This window comes from Dasypus novemcinctus, chromosome 18 (genome assembly GCF_030445035.2).
Source record: "Dasypus novemcinctus isolate mDasNov1 chromosome 18, mDasNov1.1.hap2, whole genome shotgun sequence".
NCBI classification, from domain to species: Eukaryota; Metazoa; Chordata; class Mammalia; order Cingulata; family Dasypodidae; genus Dasypus; species Dasypus novemcinctus.
In genome coordinates this window covers 23,793,742-23,811,904 of record NC_080690.1, presented here as the reverse complement: position 1 = coordinate 23,811,904, position 18,163 = coordinate 23,793,742, and the positions used below count along the sequence as shown (strand labels likewise).

Sequence of the window (18,163 nt, the reverse complement as noted above, 5' to 3'; positions counted from 1 at the left end):
GTTAAAAGATTATTGCTGTGCAAGGGAAAAGGTTTTATGGTGGATCTGGGGAAATACTGTATATTGTATATATGAATTTCGGTGATCTAAGACTCTTCTGAAGCTGACATTATGTTGGGATTCACTTTACGGGAAGTTTTGGATCACAGAGTGGTTCAACAATGGCAGCAGAGGGGGAAACGGACTTTGGCCCAGTGGTTAGGGCGTCCGTCTACCATATGGGAGGTCCGCGGTTCAAACCCCGGGCCTCCTTGACCCGTGTGGAGCTGGCCATGCGCAGTGCTGATGCGCGCAAGGAGTGCCGTGCCACGCAAGGGTGTCCCCCGCGTGGGGGAGCCCCACGCGCAAGGAGTGCGCCCGTGAGAAGAGCCGCCCAGCGTGAAAAGAAAGAGCAGCCTGCCCAGGAATGGCGCCGCCCACACTTCCCGTGCCGCTGACGACAACAGAAGCAGACAAAGAAACAAGACGCAGCAAATAGACACCAAGAACAGACAACCAAGGGAGGGGGGGGAATTAAATAAATAATAAAAAAAAAAAAAAAACAAAAAAACGGCAGCGGAGGAATACTGATATGGGATGTTATTGACAGGATATATATGGTTGACAGGGAGTTATACAGGGCATATGCCCAGGGTATATGGTAATGTCTATATATAGTCATAGTGGAAACAAAAACAACAGCTGGGGGGGTACTGGGCTCCTGGCCGGGGGGTCACTGTTGTGGGCCCTGGGAGAGCAGCGGCAATCCTCCAGGTGCAACGGCAAGAACCAGGAAGGAAGGAGGGCCCAACAGTGGGCTCGTGATACTAATGGTTACACTTTTGAGCCTATACACCTGCAATAAGAACAAGGCCTAGAGTAGCATTGTGCCTGGGGGTTTCCTCCTGACAGCCTGCATGTTACTCAAATGTGGCCACTCTCACAGCCAAACTCAGCGTGTAGATGCGATGCATTCCCCCCAGCGTGGGACATGACACCCGGGGATGAGCCTCCCTGGCACCGAGGGATCACTACCACATACCAGCTGAAGAAGCAACTAGAAAATGACCTTGAATTAAAGATTCAATGCGGAACAGCAGAATATACCTGTCTACATATAATGACATGACTTCGGGAAGCTGTTTGACCTAATGTAAGGGGGAAATGGAAATGAGAAATGAGATTATAAGGCTGTGAGTCTCTAAAAAAGAGTCTGGAGGTTGTCAGAAGGAATACCCCTATGTACAACTGAACAGAGTCTAAGAGACAGATAAGGTAGATACAACCCCAGGTATTGGTTCTTTTGAGGGATAAAGAGACCCACGGGTTCTATGGTCATGGCAGAAGGGGTTCACTGCCATGACAGATAGCCCTTCTTTGGACCTGGTGTTTCTGCGTGATGGAATTGGACTCAGAGGGGATCTCTTTTCACAAGACTTGCATGCTACTTTATTGGAATTGTAGTCGGTGCTGGGTTTAAGATATATGTAGGGGATTTGAATCTCTGGACTGATAATATGACACCCAGGCCCAGAGCCTCAACAGACTTCAGCTCCTACACTTTGATTTATTGGACTTACTCCACTCAGCTAACATGGAGTTGAAGAAGGTCAACCACCACAACATGGAGCCTAGAGTGTCTACAACTGGAAGAGGGAGGAGTGCATCCAGTACCCATATGGAATCTAAGCCCTCACTTGACATAGATGTGCAATGGACACAACCAATCCAATGTCCACAGAGAAAATGTGGAATGGGTGTGGGAACGGTAGCCATGGTGGCTGCTGGGTGTGGGGAACGGGAGGAAGAGATGAGATGTGGAGGCGTTTTCGGGACGTGGAGTTGTCCTGGATAATGCTTCACGGACAATTACGGGACATTATAGATCCCCCCAGGGCCCACTGGATGGAACGTGAGAGAGTCTGGGCTATGATGTGGACCATTGACTATGGGGTGCAGTGATGGTCAGAGATGAACTTACCAGGTGCAATGGATGTGTCATGATGATGGGAGAGAGTGTTGCTGTGGGGGGAGTGGGGGGCGGGGGCGGTGGGGTTGAATGGGACCTCATATTTTTCATAATGTAATTTAAAAAAATAAATAAATAAATTTTAAAAAAATTTAAAAAAATAAAAAAAAAAACTCTGTGCTTCAAAGGACACCATCAAGAAAGGGAAAAGACAACCCACAGAATGGGAGTTGTTTGCAAATCATACATCTCATTAGAAACTTGTAATTTATGTCTAGAATATATGACATCCCTATATTTCCTGCCCCTACCCTTATGGATTGAGGAGTGTCTGAAACTGGCTCCCTGATGCTACCCAGAGGTCAAACTTGTGCCTGGGACAGGGGACACAGGGGAGTTAGCAGTGGACTTGGAAGCCCAGACCTGGGTTCAAGCTTGGCTCTGTCATGGAATAACTGACTCCTTCCTGCAAGTCCCTCCCACACTTCCATGCCTCCCCTCCCTCCCTTAGCTAACTCTTCCTAACCCTCCAAGGTCACTTAGGCTCACCTTCTCTAGACAGCTCTTCCTGCTCTGACCCAACCCCTACAACATGTCTGGGTCAGAGGCTGCCCACTCCCTGGATCTGCCTGGTTTCCCTGCACTGGAGCCTCCTGGATAAGATTCGGCCCTCAAGGCGGGAGGCAAGTGACAAAGGCTAGCACATTTGGTTCTCATCTCCCTCCCCTTGTGCATCCCTTGACCCTTTTCAAGACCTTGGTAAAGTCATGTTGACCTTTCAACCTCATGTCCAAGGTGCCCAGGAAGGTCTTTCTTGAGCTCTCATGGTCAAGAAGCATGTATCTGGCACTTAGGGTCTTTTTTTTTTTTTTTGTCTTTATTTTTTTTTTAATGTTACATTAAAAAAATATGAGGTCCACATATACCCCCCACCCCCCTCACCCCAATCCTCCCCCTATAACAACCTCCTCAATCATCATGAGACATTCATTGCATTTGGTGAATACATCTCTGAGCACCGCTGCACATCATGGTCAGTGGTCCACATCATAGCCCACACTCTCCCACAGTCCACCCAGTGGGCCATGGGAGGACATACAGTGTCCAGTAACTGGCCCTGCAGCACCACCCAGGACAACCCCAAGTCCTGAAAACACCCCCACATCACATCTCTTCCTCCCACTCCCTATCCCCAGCAGCTACCATGGCCACTTTCTCCACACCAATGCCACATTTTCTTCGATTACTAATCACAATAGTTCATGAATAGAGTATCAGTAAGTCCACTCTAATCCATACTCTATTCCTCCATCCTGTGGACCTTAGAATGGTTGTGTCCACCCCACATCTATATCAAGAGGGGGCTTAGATTCCACATGGTTGCTGGATGCAATTCTCCTGCTTTCAGTTGTAGGCACTCTTGGCTCCCTGGTGTGGTGGTTGACCTTCTTCACCTCCATGTTAGATGAGTGGGGTAAGTCCAATAAACCAGAGTGTAGGAGTTGCAAGTCTGTTGAGGCTCAGGGCCTGGCTATCACATGGTCAGCCCAGAGATTCAGGTCCCCTGGGTATACATTAAACCCCAGCAACAACTACAGTTCCAGTAAAAGTATCAGGAGAGACTTGTGAACAAAGATCATATTTAAGTCCAGCTCCAGCACACAGAAACACAAACTCCAAAGTAGGGCCAACTGAGATGGCACTGAATTCCATCTGCCATGACCATAGAACCTGTGGGTCTCTGTAGCCCTCAGAAGAACCAATACCTGGGGTTGTATCTACTTTATCAGTCTCTGGGACTCTGCTCAGGTGTGCATAAAGGCAACCCCTCTGATAACCTCCCAGTTCTTTTTGGAGTCTCACAGCCATATAAACTCATTTGTCCTTCCCATTTCCCCCTTTTATTCAGGTCAAAAAACATTTTTAATTCCTGGTATTATATGTAGATTGAGATATTCTGTTGGTCTGAGTTGACCCTTTTATTCAAGATCATTTTTCAGTTACATCATCAGCTGGTACTTGGTAGTAATCCCTCAGCGCCAGGGAGGCTCATCCCCGGGAGTCAAGTCCCATGCTGGGGGGAAGGCAACTCATTTACATGCTGAGTTTGGCTTCGATACTGGCCACATTTGAGCAACACGGAGGCTCTCAGGAGGTAACTCTTAGGCATTCTGCAGCTCTGGGCCTTGTTCTTATTTCAGATGCACAGGCTCACAAGCAAAGCCATTAGTATCAAGGGCTCATTGTTGGACCTTCCTTCTTTTTTGGTCTTTGCCATTGCACTTGGGGAATTGTTGCTGTTCCTTTAGGGACTGTGATAGAGCTCCCCTGGCTACGAACTCAGCACTCCCTCAGTTGATTTTAATTGTAACCACTATGAAAATATCCCAACATTTTTATGTACCCTGGATATATGCCCTGGAGAACTCCCTGCCAACCATGTGTCCCATGTCAATAACATCCCACACCAGTATTCCTCCCCTGCCATTGTTGAACCTCTCTGTGATCCAAAACTTCTTCAAAAGTGAAGCCCATTATATTGCCAGGTTCCATTAATAGTAAAATGGAATATAGTGATGAGTTTAAAGGTTAGATATAGAATACATATTAATTTAGAAAAATTAAGGTAAAAATAAATTGGGGTATCAAAAAATTTTTAAATGCAAAAGCTTTGTTTTTGATATTTTGCCTTCCATCACTGCAATAAGTGTTGCCCTGTATGCAAATTGGCAAAGCAACTACTTCCATCTTTTCCTCAGTGTCTACATCCTATCTTTTTCTTTTTTTCCCCTAATTATTAAGCTTATCTTCACAAAAGTTTTAGATCACAGTAATTCATATATACAATGTCCAGTACTCCCACATATCCCACTTAGAGTCTTGAGTTCAAGCCTCAGTTCTGCCACTAATTGGCTGTGTGACTTTGAGTAAGTCCCTTGCTCTCTCTGAGCTTCCCTGTCCCTACCTGGGATTAGTTGAGCACCTGCAGGCAGGGGGAGGAGGTCTGCTCTCCTCTTCCCTGGTAGGAGCAGCCAGCATAGGGTCCGTGGGTCTGACCCCAGATGACCCTCCATTTATTTAGGGATCAGTAGCTCACAGGCCAGCAGGGGTTGAGGGAGAGAATGTGTCTAGGACAGGAGCCCCAGCTGAGTGTCTTCTCTGTGTCCACAGTAGCGCGATACAACCGCACCAGCTACTTCTACCCCACATTCTCAGAGAGTTCGGAGCACAGCCATCTGCTCGTCTCCCCTGTGCTGGTGGCGAGTGCAGTTATCGGCGTGGTCATCCTCCTCTCCTGCATCACTATCATTGTGGGTAGCATCCGCCGGGACAGGCAGGCCCGGCTCCAGAGGCACCGCCACCGCCGCCGCCACCACCGCCGCCACCACCGGCACCGGCGCCGCCACCGAGAGTACGAGCATGGCCACGGTGAGCTGCCGTCCACCTGGGGCCCGGGACCCCCATCCTATAGTGATCACAACCCAGGAGGCATCAAGGAGATGGCAGCTCTGCCATGGGTGGAACAGGGTGGTCAGGGAAGACATCCTAGAGATCTTGGAAGAGTCGGGAAAAGCTCACAGGTGCCCACCAAGAAGTTCTTGGTGGCATGACAGGCACCTTTGTCAAGAGAAGAACTCAGGTGAGGCTGAAGGCCAGGGGGAGAGCTTGGTGCTGCACCCCAGCCCCAGCCACTGTTGGTCCAGGCTGTACCAGCAGCTGGTCTAAGCTGGTGCCTGGATGGATGGATGGATGGATGGAGGTGGACGAGAGGTTGTGAATGGGTGGATGGATGGAGAGTTGGATGGGGGATGGACTGGTAGGGGAATGGATGGGTAGGGGTTGAGGAGATGGAAAGGTAGATAAATTGGGTGGGTAAGTGGGTGGACAGATGAAGAGACGGATGAGTGGGTGGGAGTGGGGAATGGATGGATGAAGGATGGGTGAGTGAGATGGGGTTTGGATGAATGGGGTGATAGATTGGTGGATTGGGAGGGATGAGTGGGTGGATGGATGGAGAGATGGATAGATGGAGGATAGAAGGATGGCTAGGTAAGGAGATTAGATGGGATATGTGAGTATATGAATGAGTAATGGATGATGGATGGAATGAGTGACGAGTGAATGAATCTATCACTAGAGGAGCTTGCAAAGTGCAAACACAATTAATTTGAGGGTCTCGCAATTATGAGGATCACCCCTACACAGAGTTGATGGCTAACACATGGGGTACCCAGTCCCAGAGTGTCCCTCTGACTGGAATGCCTTGAACTTTTTTCGGAATGCATCCCCTGACTTGTCTTGGTCCTGAAAGGGCTCAGGTGTCTAAAAGCAGCAGGAGGGAACTCATTTGCATTTGATTCCCAGACACTTTTTTTTTTAAGATTTATTGATTTATTTATTTCTCTCCCCTTCCCCCCCCCACCCCAGTTGTCTGCTCTCTGTGTCTATTTGCCACGTGTTCTTCTTTGTCCACTTCTGTTGTTGTCAGAGGCACGGGAATCTGTGTTTCTTTTGTTGCGTCCTCTTGTTGTGTCAGCTCTCCATGTGGGAGGCACCATTCCTGGGCAGGCTGCACCTTCTTTCGTGCTGGGTGGCTCTTCTTACAGGGCGCACTCCTTGCGTGTGGGGCTCCCCTACGCGGGGTCACCCCTGCATGGCAGGGCACTCCTTGCGCGCATCAGCACTGCGCATGGGCCAGCTCCACACGGGTCAAGGAGGCCCAGGGTTTGAACTGCGGACCTCCCATGTGGTAGACGGACGCCCTAACCACTGGGTCAAGTCCACTTCTCCCCAGACACTTTTCAATGGTAGGAAGGGGTGAGACCCCTCCTCACAGGTGCCTGCACTGCAGTCTGAGCCATTCATCCCGGCAGAGAAAGGAAAGCAGACCTGGGGGCCACATAGCTCCAGGAGGCACCATTCACACTGTCGACTAAGTGACAAGAAAAAAAGAGAAAAGAAAAAACAGATTAAATTAGATCTGATTAGCCTGGACCTGGAGGCCTGCAATGCACAGCCCTCCCCCACCCACTCCCCAGCCCACCCTGATCAACCAGCAGGCTTGTGACATTTCGTCTCCTCTTTTACCACCTAGAGTTCACTGAATAGTGATTAGGGAAAGTGCCACCTTGCAGCAACTCCGGGGCACCTGAAACTAGCAAACGGAAGCCTGTCAGTGGTGGCCGTGGGGGAAGACGTGCTGACCGTGTGCCCCATGCTTTTTCTGCATGACCTCGTTTCATCCTCATGACGGCCCTGCGGTGGCTACTTTTAATCATCATCCCCATTTAAAGATGAGGAAGTTGAGGTTGGGGCGCATAGGTAACCAGCCAGCAAGGGGTGCATCCCAGATTTGAACCCGGGCAGCCCAAGCAGGGCGCGCGCTAACCACTGCGTGGCACCACCTGGACGGAGCTTGAGGGGGTGGAGCCCGTGCCGCTGGGAGCCACCAGGGGGCTCGCGTCTCTGTTTCGTGGCTGTGAGCAGGCAGGTAACCATGGTGCTTCTCACACAGGCTGTGGTGAGGGTGAAAGGAGGGGATGGGGACCCAGGGCTTAAGGCGGCGCACCCAGCAGGCACATCCTCTTCTGGGGCCTGCTTGGGTGTGGGTTAAACAGCGAACCCAGGTATTTCTTAACTTCGGTGAAGAGGATGGGGAGATTTCCCCTTGCACATGGCGGAAAGGGGGGCTGCTCAGGTCCTGGGCTGCCCGGGTCTGCTGACATGGAAGTCAGGAGAGGAAAGGGGATAGAAAAGGAATTTGGGGAGTTTAAGGGGGAGGGAAGGGGTTCCGGTTCTTCCTTAGTGGCTCTGCCCCTTGGATGTGTGGGACAGACTTTAGTCGTCAAAGACTGGCCTCTGAGCCACATCAGCACTTCAGGGCAGCCTCAGTTTCCCCAAGGTCCTCAGCCTCCGGGATCAAGAAAAACTAGTCCAGGGAGAGAGTGTGAACCGCAGTTTGATTCAGCCCTGTCAGCTCTGAGCCCTCACCCCCAGAGACCCCCACTCAGATCCAGGAAAGAGCCTTAACTTCCCTCGGGGACACCCTGGGTGACGACGCCACAGCCTCCTGCCCTGCAGGTCGTGCCCACCCCCCCGGAGCCAGCAGCTCTGGCTGTGCTCACTCTTTCACCTGAGTTTCTTCTAAAAGTTCTCTCAGAAAGTCTTACCCTCCAGCTGGTGCCCCAAAGGGAGACGAATCTTCTTTCCATTCCTTTTTACAGCATGTTATTGGACTCCTTTTTCCCAGGAAAAAATTAATATGTGTTCACCGTAGAAAATACACGGGAGCAGATGTGGCTCAAGCAGTCGAACGCCTGCTGCCCACATGGGAGGTCCCAGTTTCAGTCCTGGTGTCGCCTAAAAACAAACAAACGAAAAGCAAACAAATGAAAAACCAATTAGGGGAGCCGATGTGGCTCCGTGGTTGAGGGCCAGCTTTCCACATATAAGGTCCCTGTTCAGTCCCTGGCCCTGGTACCTCAAAAAAACAAACAACAACAAAAAAACAAAACAGAAACAACAGAGAAGGAAATAAGACTTGTCTCTGTAGATAGTTTCGTGCCCAGATTCTTCCACTCACCACTGTCACGAGTGGGGAAAAGAGATTAGGAGAGGGGAAAGAGCAGTTCGGGGGTTATATGGACTGTGTGTGCATTGGCCAGGTCTGGGGCGCCAAAACTCAGCGCCCTGATCTGTCGGACAGGGAGGGCAGCCATGGTACCAGCCTCAGAAAGGGGCCGTGAGCCCACCCCAGACGAGCCCCCCACCCTGGGGGGAGGGGCCACCTGGAGCCTGCTGGGAATGGGGAGACCTCGTGTCTCGGCCATCTTCACGGCTCATACTATCCCCAGATGCGTCAGAAGCTGGAAGGGGGCGCACTTACAAGATGAGCAGCCCGGCCCCCCAGCTGTTCCGTGGCCCCACCACTGGCTTTCTGTGTGGCCTCCAGCAAGTTGCTGGTCCACTCTGAACCTCGGCTGGAGCATGAGAGGATTGTGCTCCATCAGCATTTCCTCACAGTGTTAGTCGGTCTAAGAAAATGAGATTCTGTGCTCAAATGCTGGACCAGCACAGCTTTCTTAATGTATTAATCAGCCAAAGGCAAGCCGATGCAAAATACCAGTAATCAGTTGGTTTTTATAAAGGGTATTTATTTGGGGTAGGAGTTTACAGATACCAGGGCATAAAGCTTAAGTTACTTCCCTCACCAAAGTCTATTTGGAGCAACATGGCTGCCAACGTCTGCAAGGGTCCAGGCTTCCTGGGTTCCTCTGGGCTCAGCTCCTCTGTTTCCTCCACAAGGTCAGCTGTAGACTATCAGGCAAACGGCTCTGTCTCTCTCCCTGGGGCTCTGGCTTCAGATCAAACCCCAACATCAAAAACCCTCAACTCTGTCCTTTGCCATGCCTTTTATCTGTGAGTCCTCACCCAACAAGGGGCAGAGACTCAACGCCCTAATGATGTGGCCCAATCAAAGCCTTAATCATAACTCAGTCATGCCCAGGTTCAGACCAGTTTACAAACAATCCAAAATCTATTTTTAAAATTCATAACTATGTCATACTGTTACACTTATTGAGGCAGGATTTTTCAGAGCTTTTGAGATGCTGGTACGTGGTAAAAACCTCAGAGGAGAATGCACAAGTGGAGTGCCCAGAATTCATTTCGCCACATAATCTCCTTTTTCCCTTGAGATCCATTAAGGGAAGGGTGGGATGGTGGGCAGGGGTGTGGCAGGGGGGCGCCTGACCCCAGCGACCCCTGCAGCCCTCACTCCCCGCCTGTCTTCTCCCTGTGTTTCATGCCCAGCCCCACCCCACACTTTGATGCTTTACTGATGCCATGCTCTTCTGTCTCATCTCCCTCCTTGGCGCAAGCTGCTCTGTCCCCTCTTCTGGCTGCCCCCTCTTCCCCTGGCATAAGGGGAAGTTCTAGATAAGACTCCGTTCTGGTAACCCCCTCCCCCAGGAAGCCTTCCCTGACCTCCAGGCTGCTCCCATAGCCCAGTGCTACCTCTGCCGAAGCTCATGACACACTGCCCAGCGGGGAGATTTCCCAGGGCCAGCTCCCCGCCCCGCCCACGGTCGGGCCAGCTCTGCTTCCTCTCCGGGCCCCTTGCCCAGCACAGACTTGGTGCTGACATTCTGGGGCCGGGGCTCGGCAAGATGAGTGATGGCCAGGTGGGAAGATCGAGACTCGAGACCTCAGGTCAACCCGTGGGGAGTATCCCTGGTGCTGGCCCGTGGCCCAGGCTGGCGGTCTGCTCCCTGCAGTGTCCGACGGGCACACGTACAGCCGCTCGAGCCGCAGAGTGCGCTACGCCTGCAGCCCCGCCGAGGACTGGCCCCCGCCCTTGGACCTCAGCTCCGATGGGGACGTGGATGCCACGGTGCTCCGAGAGCTGTACCCGGATTCTCCACCAGGGTGAGGGGGCCACGGGGGGAGGGGGCATAGAGGGCAGGGCTCTGGGGCCAGACCACGTCCTCACACCTCCTGGCCAGAAGTGTGCTTGGTGGTCATTAAGTCCCTAGTCTTGGGACAGGCTGTCCAGGCCCCACCTCCTTAGGGTGAACCCCCAAAGCCCAAGTCGCACCCACTGGACAGGGATCATTGAGGCTGAACCGCACTCAAGGCCATCCAGGTGGCCGTGTCTCCCCCGGGGAGTTCTGCTCTGGGGGACTTCGGTCCTCTCCCGCCAGCCACCCTCAGGCAGGCCCCCCAACAGTTAGGACTGCAAAGGGGGAGGGCCAGGAGACCCCTCAGCCCCTGGACAGAGGACCAGCTCCTCCCCACCACCCTTGGTCCTTTGCCCCCTGCCCTCAAGAGGTCCTGGGGGTGGGCAGCACCTGCCAGCAGGGGGTTCAGGGAGGCCCCTGGGGACAGGCCTGACCCTGGAAGGGCAGCGCAGGGGTGGCCCGAGGCCGAGGGGCATCTGCAGCCTGAGGCTGCTCCCACCCAGCGCCCACCCACGCACTCGAGGGCGTCGACACGCCGCTGACGTGGGAGGTGCTCCAGGCATGGCAGCAGCATAAACAGGAACTCGAGGGCCAGGAAGTTCAGTGACTCGCCCAAGTGCCCGTGGGATGAGCAGGCAGCACTTCTGGGCGGCTCTCTCTGGGGAGAGAGGGGATTCCTGGGAGCCCGCGAGGCCGAGGCCAGCCCTGCTCCACGGCCAGGGTGGCTTCCGGGGGGGGACCCCCTCCCGATCCGCCCCTAAGGCCCACCTCTGCCCTTGCAGCTACGAGGAGTGCGTGGGGCCCGGGGCCACTCAGCTGTACCTCCCCACGGACGCGCCGCCGCCCTACTCGCTGACCGACTCCTGCCCCGCGCTGGACGGCGCCCTCGACGCGGGCAGCGACCGCAGCCCCGGCCGACACCAGCAGGCGCGGAGGCCCCGGGGGCAGGGTGGCCTCTGCACCGTCTCCATGGACACCCTGCCCCCCTACGAGGCCGTGTGCGGGGCCAGCCCCCCGGCCGGCCTGCTGCCACTGCCGGGGCCGGGACCGGGGCCAAAGAGCTGGCAGGGCCCCCCCGCCCCCACCCGGGCCCCCGCCTCGGGCCCAGAGAGGAGCGTGTGAGCGGCCCCGGCGGCCAGGTCCTGCCGGCCCTCAGGCACACGTGGGCATGTGCACACCGAGGCTCACGCACACACCACTGGCACACACAGGTGTGCCTCTGTGCACACGTATGTGTAGACCTGCACACGCACAGGCCCACCACACACACACAAGGTTCCGTTTTTTTAAATGAACCTGTCCCAGCCTTTGTCTCCTCCCTTCCCGCCCCCGAGCCTGCTGGTCACGGGCCATGCGGGGGGAAGAGGTGGGAAGGGCACGGGGCTTTCTCGTCCCTCTCCCCGTGGCCGCCCTGGGCCCATTTGCCGCTGCTCTCCCCCAGCAGGCTGTGCCCCAATTCCCATTCTGCCTGCGGGAACTGCTCAGCCACCCCAGGTCAGCTGCCGGCCTGCCCCCCGCCCCGGCGGCACAGGCCTCAGCGAGGTGACAGCGGGGGCTGTGTCCCTCTCTCAATTCCAGGGCAGAAGAGCCACAACATCACCGCCCTGCCACTTATGGGCTGGGGGGGTGCGGGGCTGGGGGCTCCGGCACAACCCGGAGGCCCTCTTCCCCACCTTGCCCCCTCCCTGACCTAGTGCCCTCAGTCTGGTGGTGCTAGCGGAGGTATCTCAGAAACCCCCGCCCCCAAGCCACAGGGTGGGGGTGTGGGGGTGGGCATGGCTTACAGCCTCCCTTGTCGGTCCAGCCACTTCCAGTGCCCAGGACTGTGGGTCTTTGAAGAGAATGAGCCCACCAGCCTTCTCCTGGTGACCTGGCTGCCGTGCTGCCTGGCTCGGGCTCCCAGCCAGAGAAGGGACCGCTCGCTCAGGAGGTGCCTGGCTTACCATCTTAGCCTGACCTCAGACGGGCGGGAGCCCACCCTGGGAGCTGGCACTTGTGAGCCGGCGTGCTCCTCCTGCCTTGCCCCTTCAGGTGTACAGACACAAAATAAAAGGTGGCCCTGGGAACACCACCGCGCCACCACGAGAGGACCAGTGGTTGTGTCTCAGTCACCCTGCCAGGGCCCTGCCACCGAAAGGGAGATGTGGGGTCTTCCCAGTTGCAGAGAGGCTCAGATCTCCGCCCATGAATTCCAGCGATTTCCATCAGAGACCATGCAGGAAGAGAAGTGACTCCTGCACATCCGGCCTGCCAGAGGGTAGCGGCAAAGCAGCTTTGAGGATCGTCCCTGCCGGCAGGGCCAGCAGCAGGGAGCTGGAATCCGCCAACACTCCTTCCCCCTCCCCCGCCCACCTAGTGTCCCCATCTTTAAACAGCATCGCCCCTCCGTCCTCCTCTCCCCCACATTGCAATTTCCTCCAATGAAGGGCTAAGACAATTCAGCAATCCCTTTCTTAAGCAGAGGGGTGGCAGGGATGGCAATCCGGAATTTTATTTTCTGTAGAAATAGAATTTCTTCTGGTGCAGGACTGAAGGCAGCCACACGCCAGGTTCTGTAGCATCACGAGCGCATCCTCCGGCTCCTGCCTCCGTCTGGGGGAGGGACCTTGTTTACAAGCAGTTCTGTCCACCTTTGTGGTGTACTGTTTTCTAAGCAAAAAATACCTGTCTGTTGGACCGTATAGCCTTTGAAGTGCACTCCAGGGATGGGACTCTTGAGGAACGAGTCCTGCTGCTGCAGCAGCTCTAGAATGGTGGGGGAGAGGGGTGAAAATCCCTGCTTCTCCACGCTGAGGGGTGGGGCTGAACAGCTTTCCTTGTTCCTGGGCTAGGCGCTGAGCAAGGAACAATGTATCCTTTCTGTGTTCAAAATAAATATATCATATCGATTAAAATGTCGCAAGAAGTCATTTTATCAAGAGTGAGTGGTTGCAAGCCATCTGGAACTGGTCAGCAAACTGCAAACATGCCTCCAGCGAGCTCTCCTAAGTTCTCTCAAGATCAGGCTCCCTCCAAGCCCAGGAGTTTTCCTGTTGACCTGACAGCGATTTACCATCGTTCTTGTTTTTGTTTTAATCTCAGCTAAAACATGGCATCGTTTTTCTGAGACTTAGCCAGTGTTAAGTGTCACCAGGATGGGCCATAAACTTCAGGACCTGCTTCCTGGGCCATCAGAGACTGTGCATTTTGCTTTAAGAGCAGTTAGCTTTCACCCCCCTCTAACTCTCAGGGAAAGGGTGGTGGGAGGGGAAGTTTGTCCTGAGACTGATATGAATTATTTGCTCTCCCTCCACCAAATTCTCCCCTTCCTTTCCGTGCTGTCCCCAAGGCCGCGACATTGATCACTGGTGTCTGGGAAGACAGACTGGTTCCTTTCCTCTCTCACCATCCCAGCCTCTAGAACTCAAGCCCAGACCACGAGCCTTGGCCTAGACCCTCAAGGGCACTGAAAGTGGGGTGGGTCCAGCAGGAGGGGGCGGCTGGAGGGGCACCGGCGCAGGCCGGACCAGCTGCCGGGCAGTCCTGAGCCGCCTCCCCACTCCCAGCCCACACCGCCCCTGCCGGCTCCCGCGGCCGCCGGCCAACGCAAAGGAGTCCCTGCTCCCGCTTTCAAACCCCCTGGCCTCGGACACTGAGTGTAGACAGAACTTGTCATTTTAATCCTGGGCTTATCTTTCACCCTTGGCATGTTCCAGGGGGTTTAGCCCATTCTGGCATTCCATATTCAGGAACATCAGCACTGCTCTCTGAGCACAGCCTGACACCTGTGCCCCTCTCTGTATGCAAGATCGCCACTCCTGCCTTCAACACCGCTATATGTGGCTCCTCCTCCGAGTTCTGTGTCCCGCTTCCCCAGGGATGAATGCATCAGCCTTCAGGTGACCGTGCCAGCCACACGCTGACCCCGACTTAAGCCACCCCACGCCGGCCCCCAGCTATGGCTACAAACGCACCAGGGCCCTTCCAGCTAGCCCATGGGACTGTCTGGTTCCTGCCTCCTCCATCCACGACACCCCACCAATGGCACCACACTCGAGGTCCTTCTCTGCCCTCCTACAAGGAGACCAGGCTCCTCCCTCTGCCAGGAGCCTGAGGAGGAGCGCCTAGAAGAACACCCCGGAAACCAGAGCTCAGCCTCAGGGGGGCGAAGTCGCATCCCCGCGATGGTGGGAACTGGAGGGGGACAGGACGGGACCCTGGGACAGGGGTGTGGGTGCAAGCAGCTTCTTAGGGCCGTGGTCCCAGGAGCACCAGCAGGGAGTGAAACGGAAAGGGAAGGAAGCCAGTGCCGGAGCCACTGTTGTAGGCACCTGGGCTCAGCTGCCTGGGAGACGGGGGGACATGCCTGCTTTCCCTCCCCTGGGGGCCGAGGGAGACGGGCAATTTGAACACCGGCTCCCAGCAGCCATTGCCCGGAGGCTGCTCTTTGGAGGGTGTTCATTCCCTCCTTTCCCTGCCATTTGTGCAGGCTGAGCCGGCTCCTGCATCCGGGACCCCTCGGGTGAGCACAGCCTGCCCTGGGGTCGGTTGGCACGCATGGGAACAGCGGTCCGAGGTCTCTGGCACGTGTGAGCAGCAGGATGAAGGAGCATCGACACAGAGCAGAGCCGCTCACCACCACCCTGCATCTCCCTGGCCAGGCCCACCTGCACGCACAGGGCTCCCACCAGGTTCCCAGAGGCACACTCAGATACACACTCAGACAGCCCCTCGGCTCACACCACCTATGGTTTGGACACATTTGCTTAGAAGCTTCAGCACCCGCACAGTGCCCCTCACGCTCAGGTGTCACACACGCCCAGGCTGCCCAGATTCACGCCCAGGAGGCCCCACCAGTGTCCACCCGCGTGGCCAGCCAGGCCCTGGGCCTGCACGGCAGAGGGACAGGCTCTGGGCCAGGGTGTCTGCCGCCTGCGCTCTGCTCGGCTTGACTCCCTCCCAAACCCAAGTGGCCTCTCTCTGGAGCCCAGGACCGGTGGCCTGGGTCAGGCCTGGTGTTTCGGGACTTGGGGGCTGGGCACCCTGGAACTGAAGCTCAGCTGTGCCTGCCCACCCTCTTTTCTGGGAATCCCTGACCTGCAGGTCCCCAAATCCTGTCGCCACAGCCACCACCGACCATCCTCACCGGCCTGACTGCTGCGGTTCTGAGTCCACCCATCTTTCTATTCCAGTCCTGGTGGCTGAGTGGGACACAACTTACCACAAATCTGACACCAGGTGGGGTCCAGGATGCAATGGGGGAAGAGCTCTTGAAAGGGGCCCCTCTATCCCTTGATAGGCTCTGAGCCCCATCATCTACCTTCAATACTCAATTGCAAGAGACAGAAACTCAACTTGAGTCATCTTAAGCAAGAAAAGATACTTCCTGGTTTTTCACTTGTCCAAGTGAAAATTCTAACTTCAGGAATAGCCGGATCCAGAGAGTTCAAGAACACGAACTTGGACTTGTTTCTGGTCCCTGCTGTGCCACGCTGATGTCATCCTCCCACAAGAACAATGGCTGCTGGAAGCCCCCAGTCGAGGTGGCTGGTTCATGATACAAAACGGAGACCCTTTCCCTCCCGGAGACCAAGGATCAAATCTCAGGGGGCTCTGCTAGTCCTGGACAGGCACCCATCCTGAGCCTCTGGGAAAGGCGGCCCGGGGTGGAGGGTCTCTGCTGCTCTCAGGGAAGGTGGGGTGGGGGAGCCCGAGTGGCCTTCCTGGGATGAGCTTTCCAAAGGGAAGTGGGAAGTGGGTAGGTAGAGAGCCCTGCACAGACCCCAAGCAGCAGACCCTCCATGCCCCCTTGGCGGGTCCCGGCCCTGCCCCCCGGAGACAAGGACCACATGGTGAGCTAAGGCAGAGGCAGGCAGGGGAAGCAGGGGGTGGCTTCTGACCACAGCCCACATTTTGGACTTCTGACCTGCAGAATTATAAGATGATCAAGTTCTGTCATTTGAGGCACTAAGTTGGTGGTAATTTGTCAAAGCAGCAATAGGAAACGAATACACTTGGGTTCTCATCCCAGCTCTCACCCCCTTTGTCTCAATATCCTAATTTGTAAAGTGGGAGGAAGGATGGTTTGGACAAAGGTGGATGCGGCCCGCGCCCTCGCCCTCTCCCATTCTTTGGCTCCAGGTGTGACGATGCAAACCATCGGCCAGCACTCTCACACTGGCCCGCCTGGCCCTGACCTTGTCTCCGTCCCAGGAGGAGGCACAGGGGGCGTGATGGTGTGGCCAGGCCCAGGGGGTCTGGTTAAGTGACCCTGGACTAGTTACCTAACCCTGGTGGGATCAGGATTAGATGAGCGAAGGTGAGAAAGGGTAGCACCCTCTATAGTGGACATAAAACAAATCCAGAATGCCCGGCCCGGGGCAGGAGTTAAAGGTTTGCACAGGAAGTGCCATGGTGCTGGTCAACGGGGATCCACTTTCAGGTAGGACTCTCACCTCAGTCACTTCCCAACCAAAAGGATATGAAGTGCCCTGGCCAATATGTTCAGAACACATGGCAGGGGGCAGGGAGTTGGGGTGAGGGGCAAAGAGACCCCAGGTGTGGGGAGCCCAGGACTGCGGCAGCTCCAAGGCCAGGCACACCGGCAGATGGCCCTCCTAGTGACCAGAGAGGCAGGAGGCCAGCGGAGTCTCCTGGAAAGCAAATGAGGGTCAAGGACCAGCTCCTCCCAGGCTCTAGTCACAAGGTCACAGCCAGCTCCTGCCCCCAGGCCAGCTCTCCAGGCTGTGAGCCACCTGAGGGCGGCTCATTCACCTCTGAAGTCCCCAGGCCAGCACAGGCTGGGACACTGGCTGGCAGCTCAGGGAGAGCAGTGTCATCGGCACCTCCCCAAACACCAGATGAGGCCATTGAAAGGAACTAGAGCCCAAGGAGTTGGGAAATACTGCACAGTATCGCCCCCTCCTGGGAATTCACAATCCACACTGGCCTGTGGACACATGGTCTAAAAAGTCAGGGGAACTTAGCCCTGCATTTCCCACATTCTTTTGGCCAGAGGAAATGTTTATTCACGTAAGAATGATTACGAGTCCCCAAGCAAGGGCTTCTTCCTGAGTATCAAGTAGAGAAATGCTGAACCAGATGGAACGAGTGTGTATCTGAGTGGCTGAATGACTTAGTCAGTTAAGTGCTGGTTGGGTGAATGGAGGGAAGGAAGAAGGGAGTGAGGGAGGGAGGGATATGGTAAGTGGAGGCGGGAAGGGTAGATAAGAGAGTGGATAGGTAGTTGTTTCAAGTCTGGGTTCCCCCAAAAGTAACACCTGACACAAGGATTTGGGTATAAGTGGCTTATTTGGGAGGTTTATTGGATCCCAGGTTGCACAGTGAGGGAGGGAGAGGGGAATTAAGACAAGGAAGGGAGAAGAGCCAGCAAAGGATGAGTGAGTTACTGCTGCGGGCAGCTGGGGGCCCTCAGAACTGACCTACCAGGGCAGGAGGCGGGTTTCTATCTACCAACTCGCAGCCCCTGATGGCCCTTTGCGGTTGAGGGTTCCTGCCCTCCCCCTTCCACCCCCCCCCACCCCCACCTCCCTGGCAGAGCTCGTTCTCTCAAGCCCGAGGCCTGAGAAGCCCTAGCAGGCGTCAGGGCACAGCAGGCTCAGGATCCGGGCTATGGGTGGGCAACCTCCGTGGTGGCAGGGGGTGTGCCCAGCTCTCTCTTTGGTGTCTGGGACCAGGTGGGGACCTGGGCTCGGCTCCAGGGGGCGGGGCCAGGGCTGGGGCACTGAACACAAGCCAGCAGCCCTGGGTCCCAGCC

General features: G+C 55.3%; 1 protein-coding gene across 1 annotated transcript in view; it reads left to right on the top strand.

Moving 5' to 3' along the window:
- The window catches only part of BEAN1 (brain expressed associated with NEDD4 1), a 71,350-nt gene extending 58,049 nt beyond the window's left edge, over window positions 1-13,301 (top strand). The window contains exons 3-5 of the mRNA XM_023589503.2: window positions 5,120-5,377; window positions 10,225-10,375; window positions 11,190-13,301. Coding sequence (XP_023445271.2) covers window positions 5,120-5,377; window positions 10,225-10,375; window positions 11,190-11,529 — 749 coding nt within the window. The 3' untranslated portion in view covers window positions 11,530-13,301. The remainder of the gene's footprint in view (window positions 1-5,119; window positions 5,378-10,224; window positions 10,376-11,189) is intronic.
- The last annotated feature ends 4,862 nt before the right edge of the window (window positions 13,302-18,163 follow it).